Source organism: Rhincodon typus, chromosome 16 (assembly GCF_021869965.1).
Source record: "Rhincodon typus isolate 14 chromosome 16, sRhiTyp1.1, whole genome shotgun sequence".
Classification (NCBI taxonomy): Eukaryota; Metazoa; Chordata; class Chondrichthyes; order Orectolobiformes; family Rhincodontidae; genus Rhincodon; species Rhincodon typus.
The window spans coordinates 47,055,015-47,069,282 of record NC_063347.1 but is presented as its reverse complement, the minus strand read 5'-3'; the positions used below and the strand labels follow the sequence as shown (position 1 = coordinate 47,069,282).

The 14,268-nt window shown below is 40.3% G+C and overlaps 1 protein-coding gene across 1 annotated transcript in view; it reads left to right on the top strand.

The window, feature by feature from the left end:
- The window catches only part of crbn (cereblon), a 52,921-nt gene extending 39,112 nt beyond the window's left edge, over positions 1 to 13,809 (top strand). The window contains exons 9-11 of the mRNA XM_048606192.1: positions 1,147 to 1,211; positions 9,268 to 9,399; positions 11,068 to 13,809. Of these exons, the coding sequence (XP_048462149.1) occupies positions 1,147 to 1,211; positions 9,268 to 9,399; positions 11,068 to 11,251 (381 nt within the window). The 3' untranslated portion in view covers positions 11,252 to 13,809. The remainder of the gene's footprint in view (positions 1 to 1,146; positions 1,212 to 9,267; positions 9,400 to 11,067) is intronic.
- Positions 13,810 to 14,268: the final 459 nt, after the last annotated feature.

Genomic DNA, 14,268 nt, shown 5'->3' with positions numbered 1-14,268 from the left:
GCAGTTTGTTTATCTGCAAATTCAATCCTCAAAATTGAAGTTTGTATAAATTCACTACTTTGGTGCAGTCTACTAACAACTACCAGCACAGATTGAGTAATTTCCAAATAGAATTTCTGTGATATTGCAAACTTTCTACATAATCCCATCATGTACTCTGCTATTAAACTATCTTCACGCATTGAGTTTGTCAAAATCTGACAATGCCTCGTAAGCAATTAGTAAACTATCTTTGTATAAATTTTATCCAGAGAAGTTAGAAATTTGTCCAAACCTTCCTTCATGCCCAAAGAATATCTCAAATTCTGTAAACTTTGCTGTTGCTTCTGCTTTTATGTGAAACACAAGAGCCAAGGTCATATCTTGCTGCTGCTTCAGTAAAGTAGTAACACTGGTCCACATAGTTATTTCATTCTTCCACTGGTCATAAGGGTCTCATTCAGAAAACAGAGATGGGTCTTTTTTCTTTAGATTTTTGACTGCTATGACTTTGAAGTTTTCTCTTTGAAAACTAAGCATTATTCTAGCTTGGAAACAGCTAGTCATCCTCAACTACCACTGATGCCAACCAGAGGTTAAAGGTTCCTTCGGCAGAATTCAGGTATATACTTTTCTATTAGTTTCATTCCAACATACCTGTCACAGAATGCCAACACATTGATTACCTGTTGCCACCAAATGCTTCTGGTGAATCCTTTGGCTAGCGATATGTCAAACAGCACAGCATGCACCATTTCTGATGTCAGCTGACAGGCACAACCCAGTGACCTCAGTAGTAATGCGCTGACACGGTGTGGATCACGGGCATGTGTACAGTAGTTGTTCGCACCTGGCTTTTGGGTATCAGTTAGCATTCAACAAATCCAGTAACCAAAATAATGTAATCCAGGATTGTCATGAATGACATGGAAGTGCCATTGGATGAGGTATGTGAAAGCTCCTGGAGCTTCATTCCAAAAGCAGTTTTTGGGATAAAATGTTTTATGCACATTCCAGCACTCTGACGTTATGGTTTGCAAATCACAGAAATTGCCATTTACTGTAGTAAGCATACATCAAGGCCACTGAGCCCCTTTGTAATGCTTGTGGCAAATATGCTTAGAAATTGTAAATATCCACTAATTATAACTCATTTTTGGTTTACAGTGTACGTCTCTTTGTTGTAAAAGATGTTATCACACAGAAATAACCACCAAAAATGATATTTTCAGGCAAGTTTCCATTTTGACGTATTTGCAATAGGACTTAATTTGTAATAAAGCACGTGCAATCTGTGGTTTCTTAACAATGCCAAAAACAACCATGGCTGGTCTGTATTAAAAACAAGTTGTTTTGATGACATTTTAATAAGACTATGAGACATAGGCTGAATGGCCTACTTCTGCTTCTATCAAGCCTGCTCTGCCATTGAAAGAGATCATGGCTGATCTGATAATTCTCAGCTCCACGTTTCTACCTTTTCCCCAAATTCCTTGATTCACTTTTTGAATTAAAAGGCTCTCTACCCCAGCCTTGAACATACTTAATGACCCAGGCTGTACACTTCTCTGTGATAAAGAATCCATAGATTAACTACCCTCTGAGAAGAAACTCCTCATCTTAATCCTATCTTGGTGATCCCATCCTCTGAGATTATGCCCTCTGGTCCTAAACTCTCCCACAGGGGGAAAACAACCTGTCCACATTTACCCTGTGTGGTCCCCTAAGAACCTTAAATAGAACACAAAAGAACTGTGGATGCTATAAATCAGGAACAAAAACAGAAATTGCTGGAAAAGCTCAGCAGGTCTGGCAGAATCTGTGAAGAAAAATTCAGAGTTAAAGTTACAAGTCCCCGTGACCCTTTCTCAGAACTGTTCAGAGGAGGGGTCACCAGACCCAAAACGTTAACTGATTTTTTTTCTTCACAGATACTGAGACCTGCTGAGCTTTTCTAGCAAATTCTGTTTTTGCCCCTAAGAACCTTGTCTATTTCGATAAGGCCACCCCTCATTCTTCTAAACTCCAATGAGTCTAGGTCCAACTTACTCAACTTCCTATCAGAACACACAATCTCTGTGGCTGGTATCGGGTTTGGGAATCTTCTCTGGACTGTCTCTAATGCCAGTGTATATTTCCTTAGATATGGGGACTACAACTGTTCACTGTATTATAGGTGTGGTCTAACTACTGCCTTGATAATTTGTGAAGCTTACTTATTTTTCTACTCCATTTCCTTTGAAGTAAAAACCAGCATTGCATTTATCTTCCCTATTAACTACTGACCTTGTGTACTAACTTCTTGAGGTTCATGTATAGGGTCTCCCAAATCCCTATCTACTGCAACTTTCTCCATTTAGATGATATTCAGCTCCTGTATTCTTCCTACCAAAGTGGATAACCTCATATTTTCTCACATTATATTCCATTACCAAGTTTTTGCCCACTTGCTTAACTTGTTTGTATCCTTCTGCGGACTGTCATCCTCAATACTTGTCTTCTCACCTATTTTTATCATCTGCAAACTTAGCTTTGACACAGTGACTTCCATCATTCACGTTGTTAATATATATGGTTAATAATTGTGGCTGATCCCTGTGGTGTGCCAGTAGTTACAGGTTGCCTTTCTGAAAATGCCCCCTATTAGTTAGCAAATCTTCAATCCAACAATGTTATAGATTCTTGCCTTTAAAGTAGAAGTCTGTGTAGAACCTTAGTGAGGTACCTTTTGGAAATACAAATATATTACATCTACTGGTTCTCCTTTTATTTATTCTGCTTGTTCCCTCGTGTAGTAATTGGAACCAGCTGGATCATGCTGGCTACGAGACCCTTAATTAGAATTTTTAACTGGGACAGACTCAGAGCTGGCTGGCCACAGCCAATGTACTGTGCATAAGTAAAGAAAGGGTGATGCGGTGACACTATACTGGCCTCTGTGCAGTTATTCAGTAGCAATGAGAGTGAGATTTGAACCCAAGCATGCATAGCACAATGGATAGCTCCAGCAGAGTTGCTGACAGAGAGAGGATTCCGTACCAGGTTAAACCGTATATTTCCAGACCTGGGCACGGGGGAAGTGAAACTGCACAGGACTGTCAGATAGCGTATTTTCCTGGACTCTAGCTGATGCAAATATGCCCAGATAATGAAGGAAGGTTTGGCGGTCCTCTTTGGTGTGACAAAGTTCCACCACTACCTTTACAGACAGGAATTTGACGTAGTAACAGATCAAAAACCCCTGCTAGGACTACTGAAGGAAGACAAGGTGGTGCCATCCATAGCTTCCTATAGAATTCAGCGTTGAGCCCTTATTCTCAGTGCGTACAAGTTACGGTATGGTACGGTTCAGGAAGCTAAGTGGTTAATGTGGATGCCTTAAGCCTCCTCCCAATGGTAGTACTCAACCGATGGTGCCTCCCCTGGAAGAGTCCATTTTGATTTTAAACTTCCTGGACACACTTTCAGTCACTATTGACAATATCTGACTGTGGACACTAAGAAATCCTGTCCTAGCAAAACTAAAGCAGGCTGATGGTAATGAGGGAAGCAGAAGGGCCATCACAACCAGAATTGAAACCTTTCTGGACCTGGTGAGACCAGATCACCATAGAGGATGGCATTTTACTGTGGGGAGCAAGGGTGATTGTCCTGAGTAAAGGTTGCTGCCAGATACTGGCTGAACTCCACCAGGGTCATCCAGGGGTTTCCAAGATGAAGATGCTAGCAAGACGCTATGGTGGCAGGGGCTTGGATGCCAATATAGCTGCATTGGTGGGGCAATGCCCCAAGTGCCAAAAAGGCAAAAATTACCACTGGCGACACCCCCACGTATGTGGGAATGCCCAGGTAAACCCTGGAAGTGTAGGTCGTGCCTCACAAACCTTACTGAGTTCTTTGAGAAGGTGACCAAACAGGTGGATGAGGGTAAAGCGGTTGATGTGTATATGGATTTCAGTAAAGCGTTTGATAAGGTTCCCCATGGTAGGCTATTGCAGAAAATACGGAGGCATGGGATTGAGGGTGATTTAGCGGTTTGGATCAGAAATTGGCTAGCTGTAAGAAGACAGAGGGTGGTGGTTGATGGGAAATGTTCATCCTGGAGTTCAGTTACTAGTGGTGTACCTCGAGGATCTGTTTTGGGGCCACCGCTGTTTGTCATTTTTATAAATGACCTGGATGAGGGCGTAGAAGGATGGGTTAGTAAATTTGCGGATGACACCAAAGTCGATGGAGTTGTGGATAGTGCGGAAGGATGTTGCAGGTTACAGAGGGACACAGATAAGCTGCAGAGCTGGGCTGACAGGTGGCAAATGGAGTTTAATGTGGAAAAGTGTGAGGTGATTCACTTTGGAAGGAGTAACAGGAATAGTGTGTACTGGGCTAATGGTAAGATTCTTGGTAGTGTGGATGAGCAGAGAGATCTCGGTGGCCATGTGCATAGATCACTGCAAGTTGCCACCCAGGTTGATAGTGTTGTTAAGAAGGGTATGGTGTGTTAGGTTTTATTGGTAAAAGGATTGAGTTTCAGAGCCATGAGGTCATGTTGCAGCTGTACAAAACTCTGGTGCGGCCGCACTTGGAGTATTGCGTACAGTTCTGGTCACCGCATTATAGGAAGGATGTGGAAGCATTGGAAAGGGTGCAGAGGAGACTTACCAGGATGTTGCCTGATATGGAGGGAAGGTCTTATGAGGAAAGGCTGAGGGACTTGAGGCTGTTTTTGTTAGAGAAGAAGGTTAAGAGGTGACTTAATAGAGACATACAAGATGATCAGAGGATTAGATAGGGTGGACAGCGAGAGCCTTTTTCCTCGGATGGTGATGGCTAGCACGAGGGGACATGGCTTTAAATTGAGGGGTGATAGATATAGGATAGATGTCAGAGGTAGGTTCTTTACTCAGAGTAGTAAGGGCGTGGAATGCCCTGCCTGCAAAAGTAGTAGACTCGCCCACTTTAAGGGCATTTAAATGGTCATTGGATAAACATATGGATGATAATGGAATAGTTTAGGTTAGATGGGCTTCAGATTGGTTTCACAAGTCGGCGCAACATCAAGGGCCGAAGGGCCTGTACTGCGCTGTAATGTTCTATGGACTCAGTTGTATGTTGACTGTGCCAGACCTTTCATAGGCTCGTGTTCCTGGTCATTGTGGACGCCCATTCAAACTGGTTGGTCGTGCATAAAGTTCGTTCAGCAAACTCCGGGATGACGATTGAGAAGCTGCGATTGTTCGCAATACACTGTGTCCCAGAAGTATTAGTCACGAACAATAGCGGAGTCATTTACCAGCAGGGAATTCGAATATTTCCTAAAGTCAAATAGCATTAGGCACATAAGGGCATCTCCATACCATTCATCATCCAGTGGTCTAGTGGAAGAAGTGGTCCAAACTTTGAAGACAGGCTTTAACAGCTTACAGCATCACTTAGTATCAAACTGTCCTGGTTCCCATTTGATTATAGGATCACCGCACACACAACAGTAGGGATAGCTCCAACAGAGTTGCTGATGGAGAGAAGACTCCGCAGCAGGTTAAACCTGATATTTCCAGACCTTGGAGGGGCGAGGGTGAAACAGCAGCAGGAATGCCAGTGCTGGCCATATGCCGCCTCTAAGCAAGAGGCACAGTTTCATTCAGGGGACAAAGTTTGATGCTGGAACCATGGAAATGGCCCTGTGTGTGTATAAGACAAGGTTGACACAAGGTCAGGTCCTGTGACTTACAAAGTTCAAGGAGGTGATGCAGTCCTGAACAAACGTATGGATCACCCAAAAGCTGTTACCTCACAAACGGGCCAGGAACACCTGGTCCCTCAGAACAGCCAGAAAGACCTGTCAGAAACCATATGTTCTCCACCCTCCGTCTAGTGTCAAGCAAACCTGAGTCCAAGATGGATGCAGCCTTGATACCGTTACTACTGAAAGAAGAGGAAGGAATTCTACCAAAATGCTCCAGATGCAAGAGACAGGCTATGATCTGGTTACACGCCATCTGTGTCAGAGGAACCGGAGCTGGGGCGAAAACGTCACAAGGAAAGCTACAAGAGAAAGACTAGGCCTACATCCCCAGACTTCTAGGGGTGAGGATAGGAATGTCGTAATTAGAACCAGTTGGATCTTGTTGACTTCAAAATCCTTGATTCGGGTTGTCAACCTGGACCAATTAGGAAAGCCCAGGCTGACCAATATCACCGGGAGATTAGAATCTCCTCCGTTCAGGCAACCGATTCTGAGCTGGCTGGTCACAGTCCATGTTCTGTGCGCAAATAAATAAAGGGTGACTTGGTGACAGGATACTGGCCTCTGTGCAGTTATTTTGCCGCCTCAAAAAATTCTAATATACTCGTCAGGCATGATTTTCCCTTCATGAAGCCATGCTGAAGCCTGTTTAGATAGTGTTTTTAAATTGTCTGTGATTACATCCTATATAATAGATGTGACCATTTTCTCAATAACAGATGTTAAGCTAACAGGTCTGTAGTTTCCTGTGGGGTTTTTTCCCTCCTTCCCTTTTTGAATAAAGCTGCTAGTGGCAGTTTTCCAATTCTCTGGATCTCCGGATTCCAGGATGATTACTACCAGCGTATGCACAATCTCTGTAGTTACTACTTTTCATATCTAAGCATGCACTCCATCAGGTCCACCGGTCTTATCTGTCTTTAGCCCAATTAGTTTCCCTAGTATGTTTTTCTCATGAAAATTATTGTATTTCTCCCCTTTTACACCTTGATTATGTAGAAGTTTTTTAATGTTGTTAGTGTCTTCTATCATGAAGCATGATCCAAAATATTTATTCAGTTCCTCTGATTTCCTCATTATTACCATGGCCTTTAGCCCCTTTGAGAACAGGTATCATGTTCAGCTCTCTCTCCTACTTCGTGTTTACATGTTTTTTTGTGTGTGTGTGTGTGTGTGTGTGTGTGTGTGTGTGTATGGACATAATACCCACACTGTTTTTTGATCATATTTTGTTTGTTTTTAAAACTTTCCCAACTCTGGTTTACCACTACTCTTTGCTCCATTGTGCGTTTCCTGTTTCAGTTTGATGCTATCATTATCTACTCTGGTTAATCATGGTTGGCATATCCCCTTCTTAGAATCATCCTTTCTCACTAGGATACATCTTCATGAATTATTAAATGTCTGCCCTTGTTCCTCAGCAGTCTTTGCTCCAAATCTCCTTTCCCAGTCCCCTCCATCTAGCTCCACCCACATTCCTTTGTAATTGCACTTACTGAAGTTTAGTTACCCCTCAAAGTAAATGCTAAATGTTACCATGTTATGGTCACTGTTTTCTAGGGGATCTTTTACTCAGATTATTTATTAAATCTGCATCATTACACATCACCAGATTCAAAATAAGCCTAATCTCTGGTTGGGCCCACAACATATTTTTCAAAGTAACTGCCCTAAATGCAATGTGTAAATTCTTCCTCATGGCTACCTCAGTCAGTTTGTCTTTCTTAATCTGCAGGAAGATTAAAGTCACTCATACGTAATCCACTGCATTTCTATGTCTTCCATTCCTGATTTATTCTTTGTCTTACCATATAGCTATAGATTGGGGTGCCTGTAGACTAGATTATAGATAAATTATAAACTGTAGTGCCGTCTTCCCCTTGTTATTTCTTAGCTGCACCCATATGTGTTTTACACTTTTGATCCAAGTTCATTTCTTGCCTTTGTACCTTTTCCGTCCTGTACAAACGACTACCCCATCACCCTTTCTTTCCTGCCTATCCTTTTGAAAAGTCACATTCCCCTGAATATTTAGTTATCAGCTTTGATCTCCTTGTATTCATGTCTCCGTGGTGGCCATGAGCTGAAACCCATTAATCTTATTTGTCATTTAATTAATTTATATTATTCCAATTACTACGTGCATTCAAGTAAAGTGCCATTAGTTTAGCCTTTTCACCTTTCTGTCCCTCTGACCCTATGTCCTGAATCTTGTTGCCATGGATCTGCAATTCATCCCCCAGTCCTTCTCTACAGCATGATCAGATCAAGCAATTGCCCAGTGTTCTAAACACTACACGCTTCAATTAAATTCTGCTAAATTCCAGTAATAACCCTGATGCTCCTGAAACCAAGAGTCAAAGCCAACTTTTGCGCAATAATGGGAAAGTCGTGGAATTAAATCCCAAAGCATCAAGTTATACAAGTGAAACTTGGTAACTTTTTAAATAAAATGTATTCACTATCTCTATAAATCAATGTTGATGAAGCTATTTGCTCTCAGGCATAAATACCCTGTTAGGTAATTCTCATAGCCACGGTGCACGTGTAGTCAAAATGTATGGTTATTACTGCAAAAATCTGATAAAAATGACCATTTTATTCTGGAAGAAAAAGCAGGAATAGAGCATTCAGTCCCAATGTGTCTAGATCACAGCTGACCTGCACTTGATCCATGTGCCTTTGTTCCCTGTCCTATTGGTAGTTCATGACAAAAATTGTTGATCTTGGTCTTAAATGACAGTTGACTAACTCCGTATCCTTTCAGGCAGAGGGGTCAAGACTTCCATTACTGTTTTATTAGAAATATTGCTTTCTTCATTTCACACCTAAAATACTTTATTATATTCCCTTGTTCTGGATTTCTCCTCCAAGGAAAACAGGCCTTTTTAACTAGTCTATTGACATAACCTTGTTGGGATCACACCTCAACCTTAGTTCAAACTACTTTTATGCCACCTGTCTGGTAATTTAATTATTCAAATCTTGTAATCTGGGCTGTAGACCCTTCAAGGCTGATACTTTCCTCCTGAGTTGCAATGCACAGTTCTGAATACAGTACTCCAGATAGGATCTGACCAAGTCTGTATACAACTGAAACATCACTTTCTTGTTTTTCATTTCAACATCCTGAAAGTGAAGGATAAATTCCATTCTACATTTTCATTACTTTCTGTGCCTGTTAATTAGCTTTTAGTGATTCATATCTCACCAATAATATTCCAGGTTTTGTCTCGGGTCCAAATTGGATGATCTCTCCCCCACCCACCACCCCATTGAGCCATATCTCTAGTTTTAATCATCCACTATATGGCCTTTTGTAACTTCCTGCTCTAATTCGTGCACTTACTCTGCCTCTTAAGTTAGTGACATCTGAAAACTTAGAAACTTGCATGCTTGAAATAAGTTTTTTATATATATATATATATATATAGTGAAAAGCTAAACTCCACTATTATTATAGAAACTGCTTCAGAGATTGTACGTTTTTAATTGTTTGCATAATTATCCACTGCTTGACTATTCCTATCCACTTTTTTTTAAAGTTTGTCATTGTATGGACCCATGGCTGCCTATGTGAATCCTCATGGTTATGTACATGAAACCCTCACCGTATATAAAGCTAACAACCTGAACTTAATTGGTCGACCATCAACTCAGCATAGCTGGTTCCCTGGGTAATCATAGTTAACCATGTTATTTATGATGTCAAATTTGTCACTTGTCTGCTATATTGAAGTCACTGTTCTGGTTCTACTGTCTACTTCATTTCAATCATTTTGCTTTATTATTTAGCAGTGCTGAATGTTGTTGTCATGATAGTAGCATATTCATTTGCATAGTATTGATTATATTCTGTTACATACCTTTGAAAATGCGTTTGACTCCATTTTCTGCAGATCTCCAATCAGGACAGTTGCATTTATTTAAATGCTCGTCATAGAGCTGTACAGCACAGAAGCAGACCCTTTGGTCCATGCCGACCAGATATCCTAAATTAATCTAGTCCCATTTGCCAGCATTTGGCCTAAATCCCTCTAAACTCTTATTCGTAGACCTATCCAGATGCCTTTTAAATGTTGTAATTGGACCAGCCTCCACTGCCGCCTTTGGCAGCTCATTTCATACATGGACCACCCTGTGTTTGGAAAAAGTTGCCCCTCTCACCTTAAACTCTAAACTCTAGTTCTGGACTCCTCTATCCTGAGGAAAAGACCTTGACTATCCACCTTATCCATGCCCCTCATGATTTTATAAGCCTCTCTAATGTCACCCCTCAGCCTCCAACACTCCAGGGAAAATAACCCCAGCTATTTGGCCTTTCCCGATAACTCAAACCCTCCAACCCTGGCAACAGTGTAGGTCTTTTCTGTACGCTTTCAAGTTTCGCAACATCCTTCTGATAGCAGGGAGATCAGAATTGAACAGACTATTCCAAAAGTGACCGAACCAAAGTTCTGTACAGCCACAACATGACCTCCCCACTCCTATACTCAATGCAGTGACCAATAAAGGCAAGGATACCAAATGCCACCTTCACTACCCTATCTATCTGCGATTCCACTTTCAAAGAGCTATGAACCTGCTCTCCCAAGTTCTCTTTGTTCAGCAACACTTCCCGGAACCTTACTATTAAGTGTATAAGTCCTGCTCTGATTTGCCTTTCCAAAATGCAGCACTAAATTATCTAAAATAAACTCCATCTGCCAGTGTTTATTTATACAGAGCAAGTAATATTGTCTAGGCTTCTGCAGAGTTTAAAAGACAAAGAACAAAATGTGCATTGAAAAAAAAGTGAAATTTCAGGTTATTGAAGCAAAATTAAGTTCTAAATGACTTACTGTATTTATTGTGCCGCAGAAGTATAGCTTTCCTATTGAAATAAGAATTCTATATCTACAGGATATAGTACATTGATCATGACCTGTAAGCATAAAGTAAAATATCATGAGAATATCAGCAATGTTGTGAAAAAAGCTAAGTAAACGCTTCCACTGAAAAATGAACAAAGGTAGTTTTGTTTGGGGAAAATTGTTAATTCCAAGTGTGGAATGCTTTTATGGATGCACTGCACTGGGAAAAAAACACAATTTGGGGTCAAGTAGCTCATTTAAAAGTTCTGTAAATAAAATTAGATTCAATTTTGCGCATCTGATTTTGCTAAAATAAGTGTGCAATCCATCTGTTTCATCTCCAAAAAACAATAGCCACAAATCTGAAAATAAATGACAGTGTTCCAAAACAACTGAAAGTAAAATCATAACTTGTAAGGGATATGAACTATCTGCAACTGATTTGCTTGTATGTTCCATCTATCTCTTACTTTGGTGCAAAATATTTTGCAGGTTTGCATGGACTATAGCCCAGTGCCGTACCTGTGGTAGTCATATGGGCTGGAAATTTACAGCAACTAAAAAAGATATGTTGCCGCAGAAGTTTTGGGGATTAACACGGTCAGCTTTGCAACCCAGGATTCCAGAACTGGACGATGAAAATCAGCAGGAAGGCTGCTGGCGACCATGTCTTTAATACATATATACACATTCATATGGATGTGTGTATGTGTGTACATAAATATGTGAATGAAAGTGAATAGCACTGTAGTTATTTGTGCCAAGAGATGAAATCTCTTTCTGCTAAATAAGTTACTCATTCAAATAACCAACTGTAAGCAGCAGACACAACTTTGATCTGTTGGATTTGATGATTTCAAAATTAATCATTCAAGTTTTAAATTCAAAGAACTATTTGAAATATGCTTGCACATTGTTCTCATTAAGTAAAAAAATTACAATACTGTTGTAGGCCAACTTCCAGATCAGGTGCAGTGATTTAATAAATGTAAACTTTTGGTGGGGGATGAAGTCCTTTTTGATTTAACATGATGGGCCTTGCAGTCTGGATAAATTGTATTTTTATTTAGGATGGTGAAATTCTCAAAAATGGACTGTGGAAGATTAGCTGTACCATTTGGGGCTATTCTTAGGCAATGTTTTCTTTCTCCTTCAGATTTAAACCATCATCTGTACTTTTTTTTTAAAATATTGGGTTGTATTTTCCAGTTCTAGTTACAGCATTTGGTCTTGATTGAAAGTTTTGGGTTATTCATTGAAAGATTATTTGAAGGAGTACCTCAGATGACTGTGATTTGCCCTTGTGTGAATAACCATCTGCCAGTCTCTTTGGATCAATTGACTTCTTGACAAGCTCAAGAATTCAGTTGCGTTCCCAAGACTGGATGCCAAATATAGTTGTTGCATTGCCTTTCACCACCCACTTTCCTTCTGAGAACAAACGTAGGAAAAGGACACTGAACCTTAAATCCCAATAGTCACTTTTACAAATTTGCACTCCTAGTAAAGGAGTGCCTGGTGTGAATATCTCAAATTTGAATGGAAGATCCCTTTAGTGTTCCTTCCTTTCACGTTAGTGGGTTGTGGTGAGTGCTCACCCAAATTCCAGATATGTACATCCAATGGGTATGTTTCTGTTAGAAGTAATTACAGAAAACCAACCCCGTTAGTTCAGTGACGAACTTTGAAAGCAAGATAATGTTAGCAATCCAATATGGAGGGCATTGTATTTCAATTTTACATAGATGTTATGAATAGCAGTTTTCTGCATGATCTTCCAGTGTTTAAGATGCTCGTGACTTCCATAATTTTATATTTGAAGTATTTATAACATTAAAATGTTAAGCAGTCCAATTATGCTTTGTTAATGGTATTGATTTAATCTGGGAGCTGAGTTGTAACAAGCTTATTGTAGCAACTTAATGCTTCATTTATGATTTTGTTCAATAGATCTGCAGTTATTTGTCCGCTGAGGCCGTTGCAAAAACTGTCATCTGCTGTAAGCATGTCAGAGTAGCAAGTGTAATATCAAGTATTAGAGCAGAACTTGATCAAATGCAATGGTGATGTGATCAACTTATTAGTAAGGCACTACAGTGCTGTTCTGTGCTGTCTTTTGTTCTGGTAAATTACTTAGTTCGAAGTAAGTGATGTTCCAATGGATAAGATTTATTTTTCTTGAAGACAGTCTGTAAATAATAGAATTTACTGCTTGTTTAGTAATTCAGAATCATTGCGTTGAAAGCATTGTTTTAATTGCAAGTGTTCTGAGAAGCAAAGTACTTTTCAGTAATGCTGGCTTGTTCTTGCCTTCTTTCCCTTGAAACAAAAAAATTATATTATTTACAAAGTGATTAAAAATGAATGGCAATACAACAAAGCCCATTGAAGAGATTTTGAAGACCTTAGCTGTAACTGTACCTTCCTGTACTTTTTATGCTAGAAAACAACTTCCATAATTTTGTTTAATGAAAATATTAAAGTAATGTTTTATAAGATGAAAAGTTTGTAGTATGATTTTGCTATGTTGAATTGAATTGGCCAAAACGTAAGCAATATTAAAAACGGTCGAACAGGGTGGCACGGTGGCTCAGTGGTTAGCACTGCTGCCTCACAGCGCCAGGGACCCGGGTTCAATTCCAGCCTGGGGTGACTGTCTGTGTGGAGTTTGCACATTCTCCCCGTGTCTGCGTGGGTTCCCTCCGGGTGCTCCGGTTTCCTCCCACAGTTCAAAGATGTGCAGGTTAGGTGGATTGGCCATGCTAAATTGCCCATAGTGGCTAGGGATGTTTAGGTTAGGTGAGTTAGACGTGAGGAAAATGCAGGGGTAGGGGAATGGGTCTGGGTGGGATGCTCTTCGGAGGGGTGGTGTGGACTTGTTGGGCCGAATGGCCTATTTCCACACTGTGGGGATTCTATGGTTCAGTAGTTCAACTATTGCACTCGGGAGACTAGTTGAATTTAAAATCGCCTTTAAATCAATCTTCGTGATTAGGAAACTACTATAATAGATCTGTTCCATAATAACATCCAAAGTATCTAAAAGCAGGTGAGAGAACAGAGTGCAAGTTTCACTTCTGGCACAATGTGTGGAAAGTAAAAGTGCTGTATTTTAATTGAAAAATACTTACTTAATATCCAGAACCTGAGCTGTTTCAAAACTTGTGTTTGAAGAGGAGGACTGAAGCCATGCTCTTTAATATTAAATGCAAGAAATAAAAGATGAAAATTCAATTATGCTTGAAGTTTATTTAATATGGTAAGCAAAAAGTACCAAATACTCAAATTGTGCAATACCAACAGAGACAAGTTATATTTTGGATGCTGATTCCTCAAAACCGAATGCTACAGAGTTGGGACAGTTCATGATGTTAACTTGTTTCTTTGTGCTGAGGGTGGGATCTTCCCATTATCATAGGTAGTCAAGGTGGTGGTATCACTGAGAGGCCTCTCCACACCTGAAGCATGTGGTCTCCAGATGAAAAAGCAGCCATTGCTCCTCCCTTGCAAGGTGAAAATGTACCTCCTTGTGTCTAGAGAACCATCATGAACTAGATAAGCACTCACAACATGGATAGATGCTGTTACGCATTCATTGAGTATGAAAGGCACTGGCAATTCCACCGGATGGCCTTGCAACATCTGCACTGATAGTGTGTATTGAGGGGTATGTTCCCTATTTTTCAAAGTTGT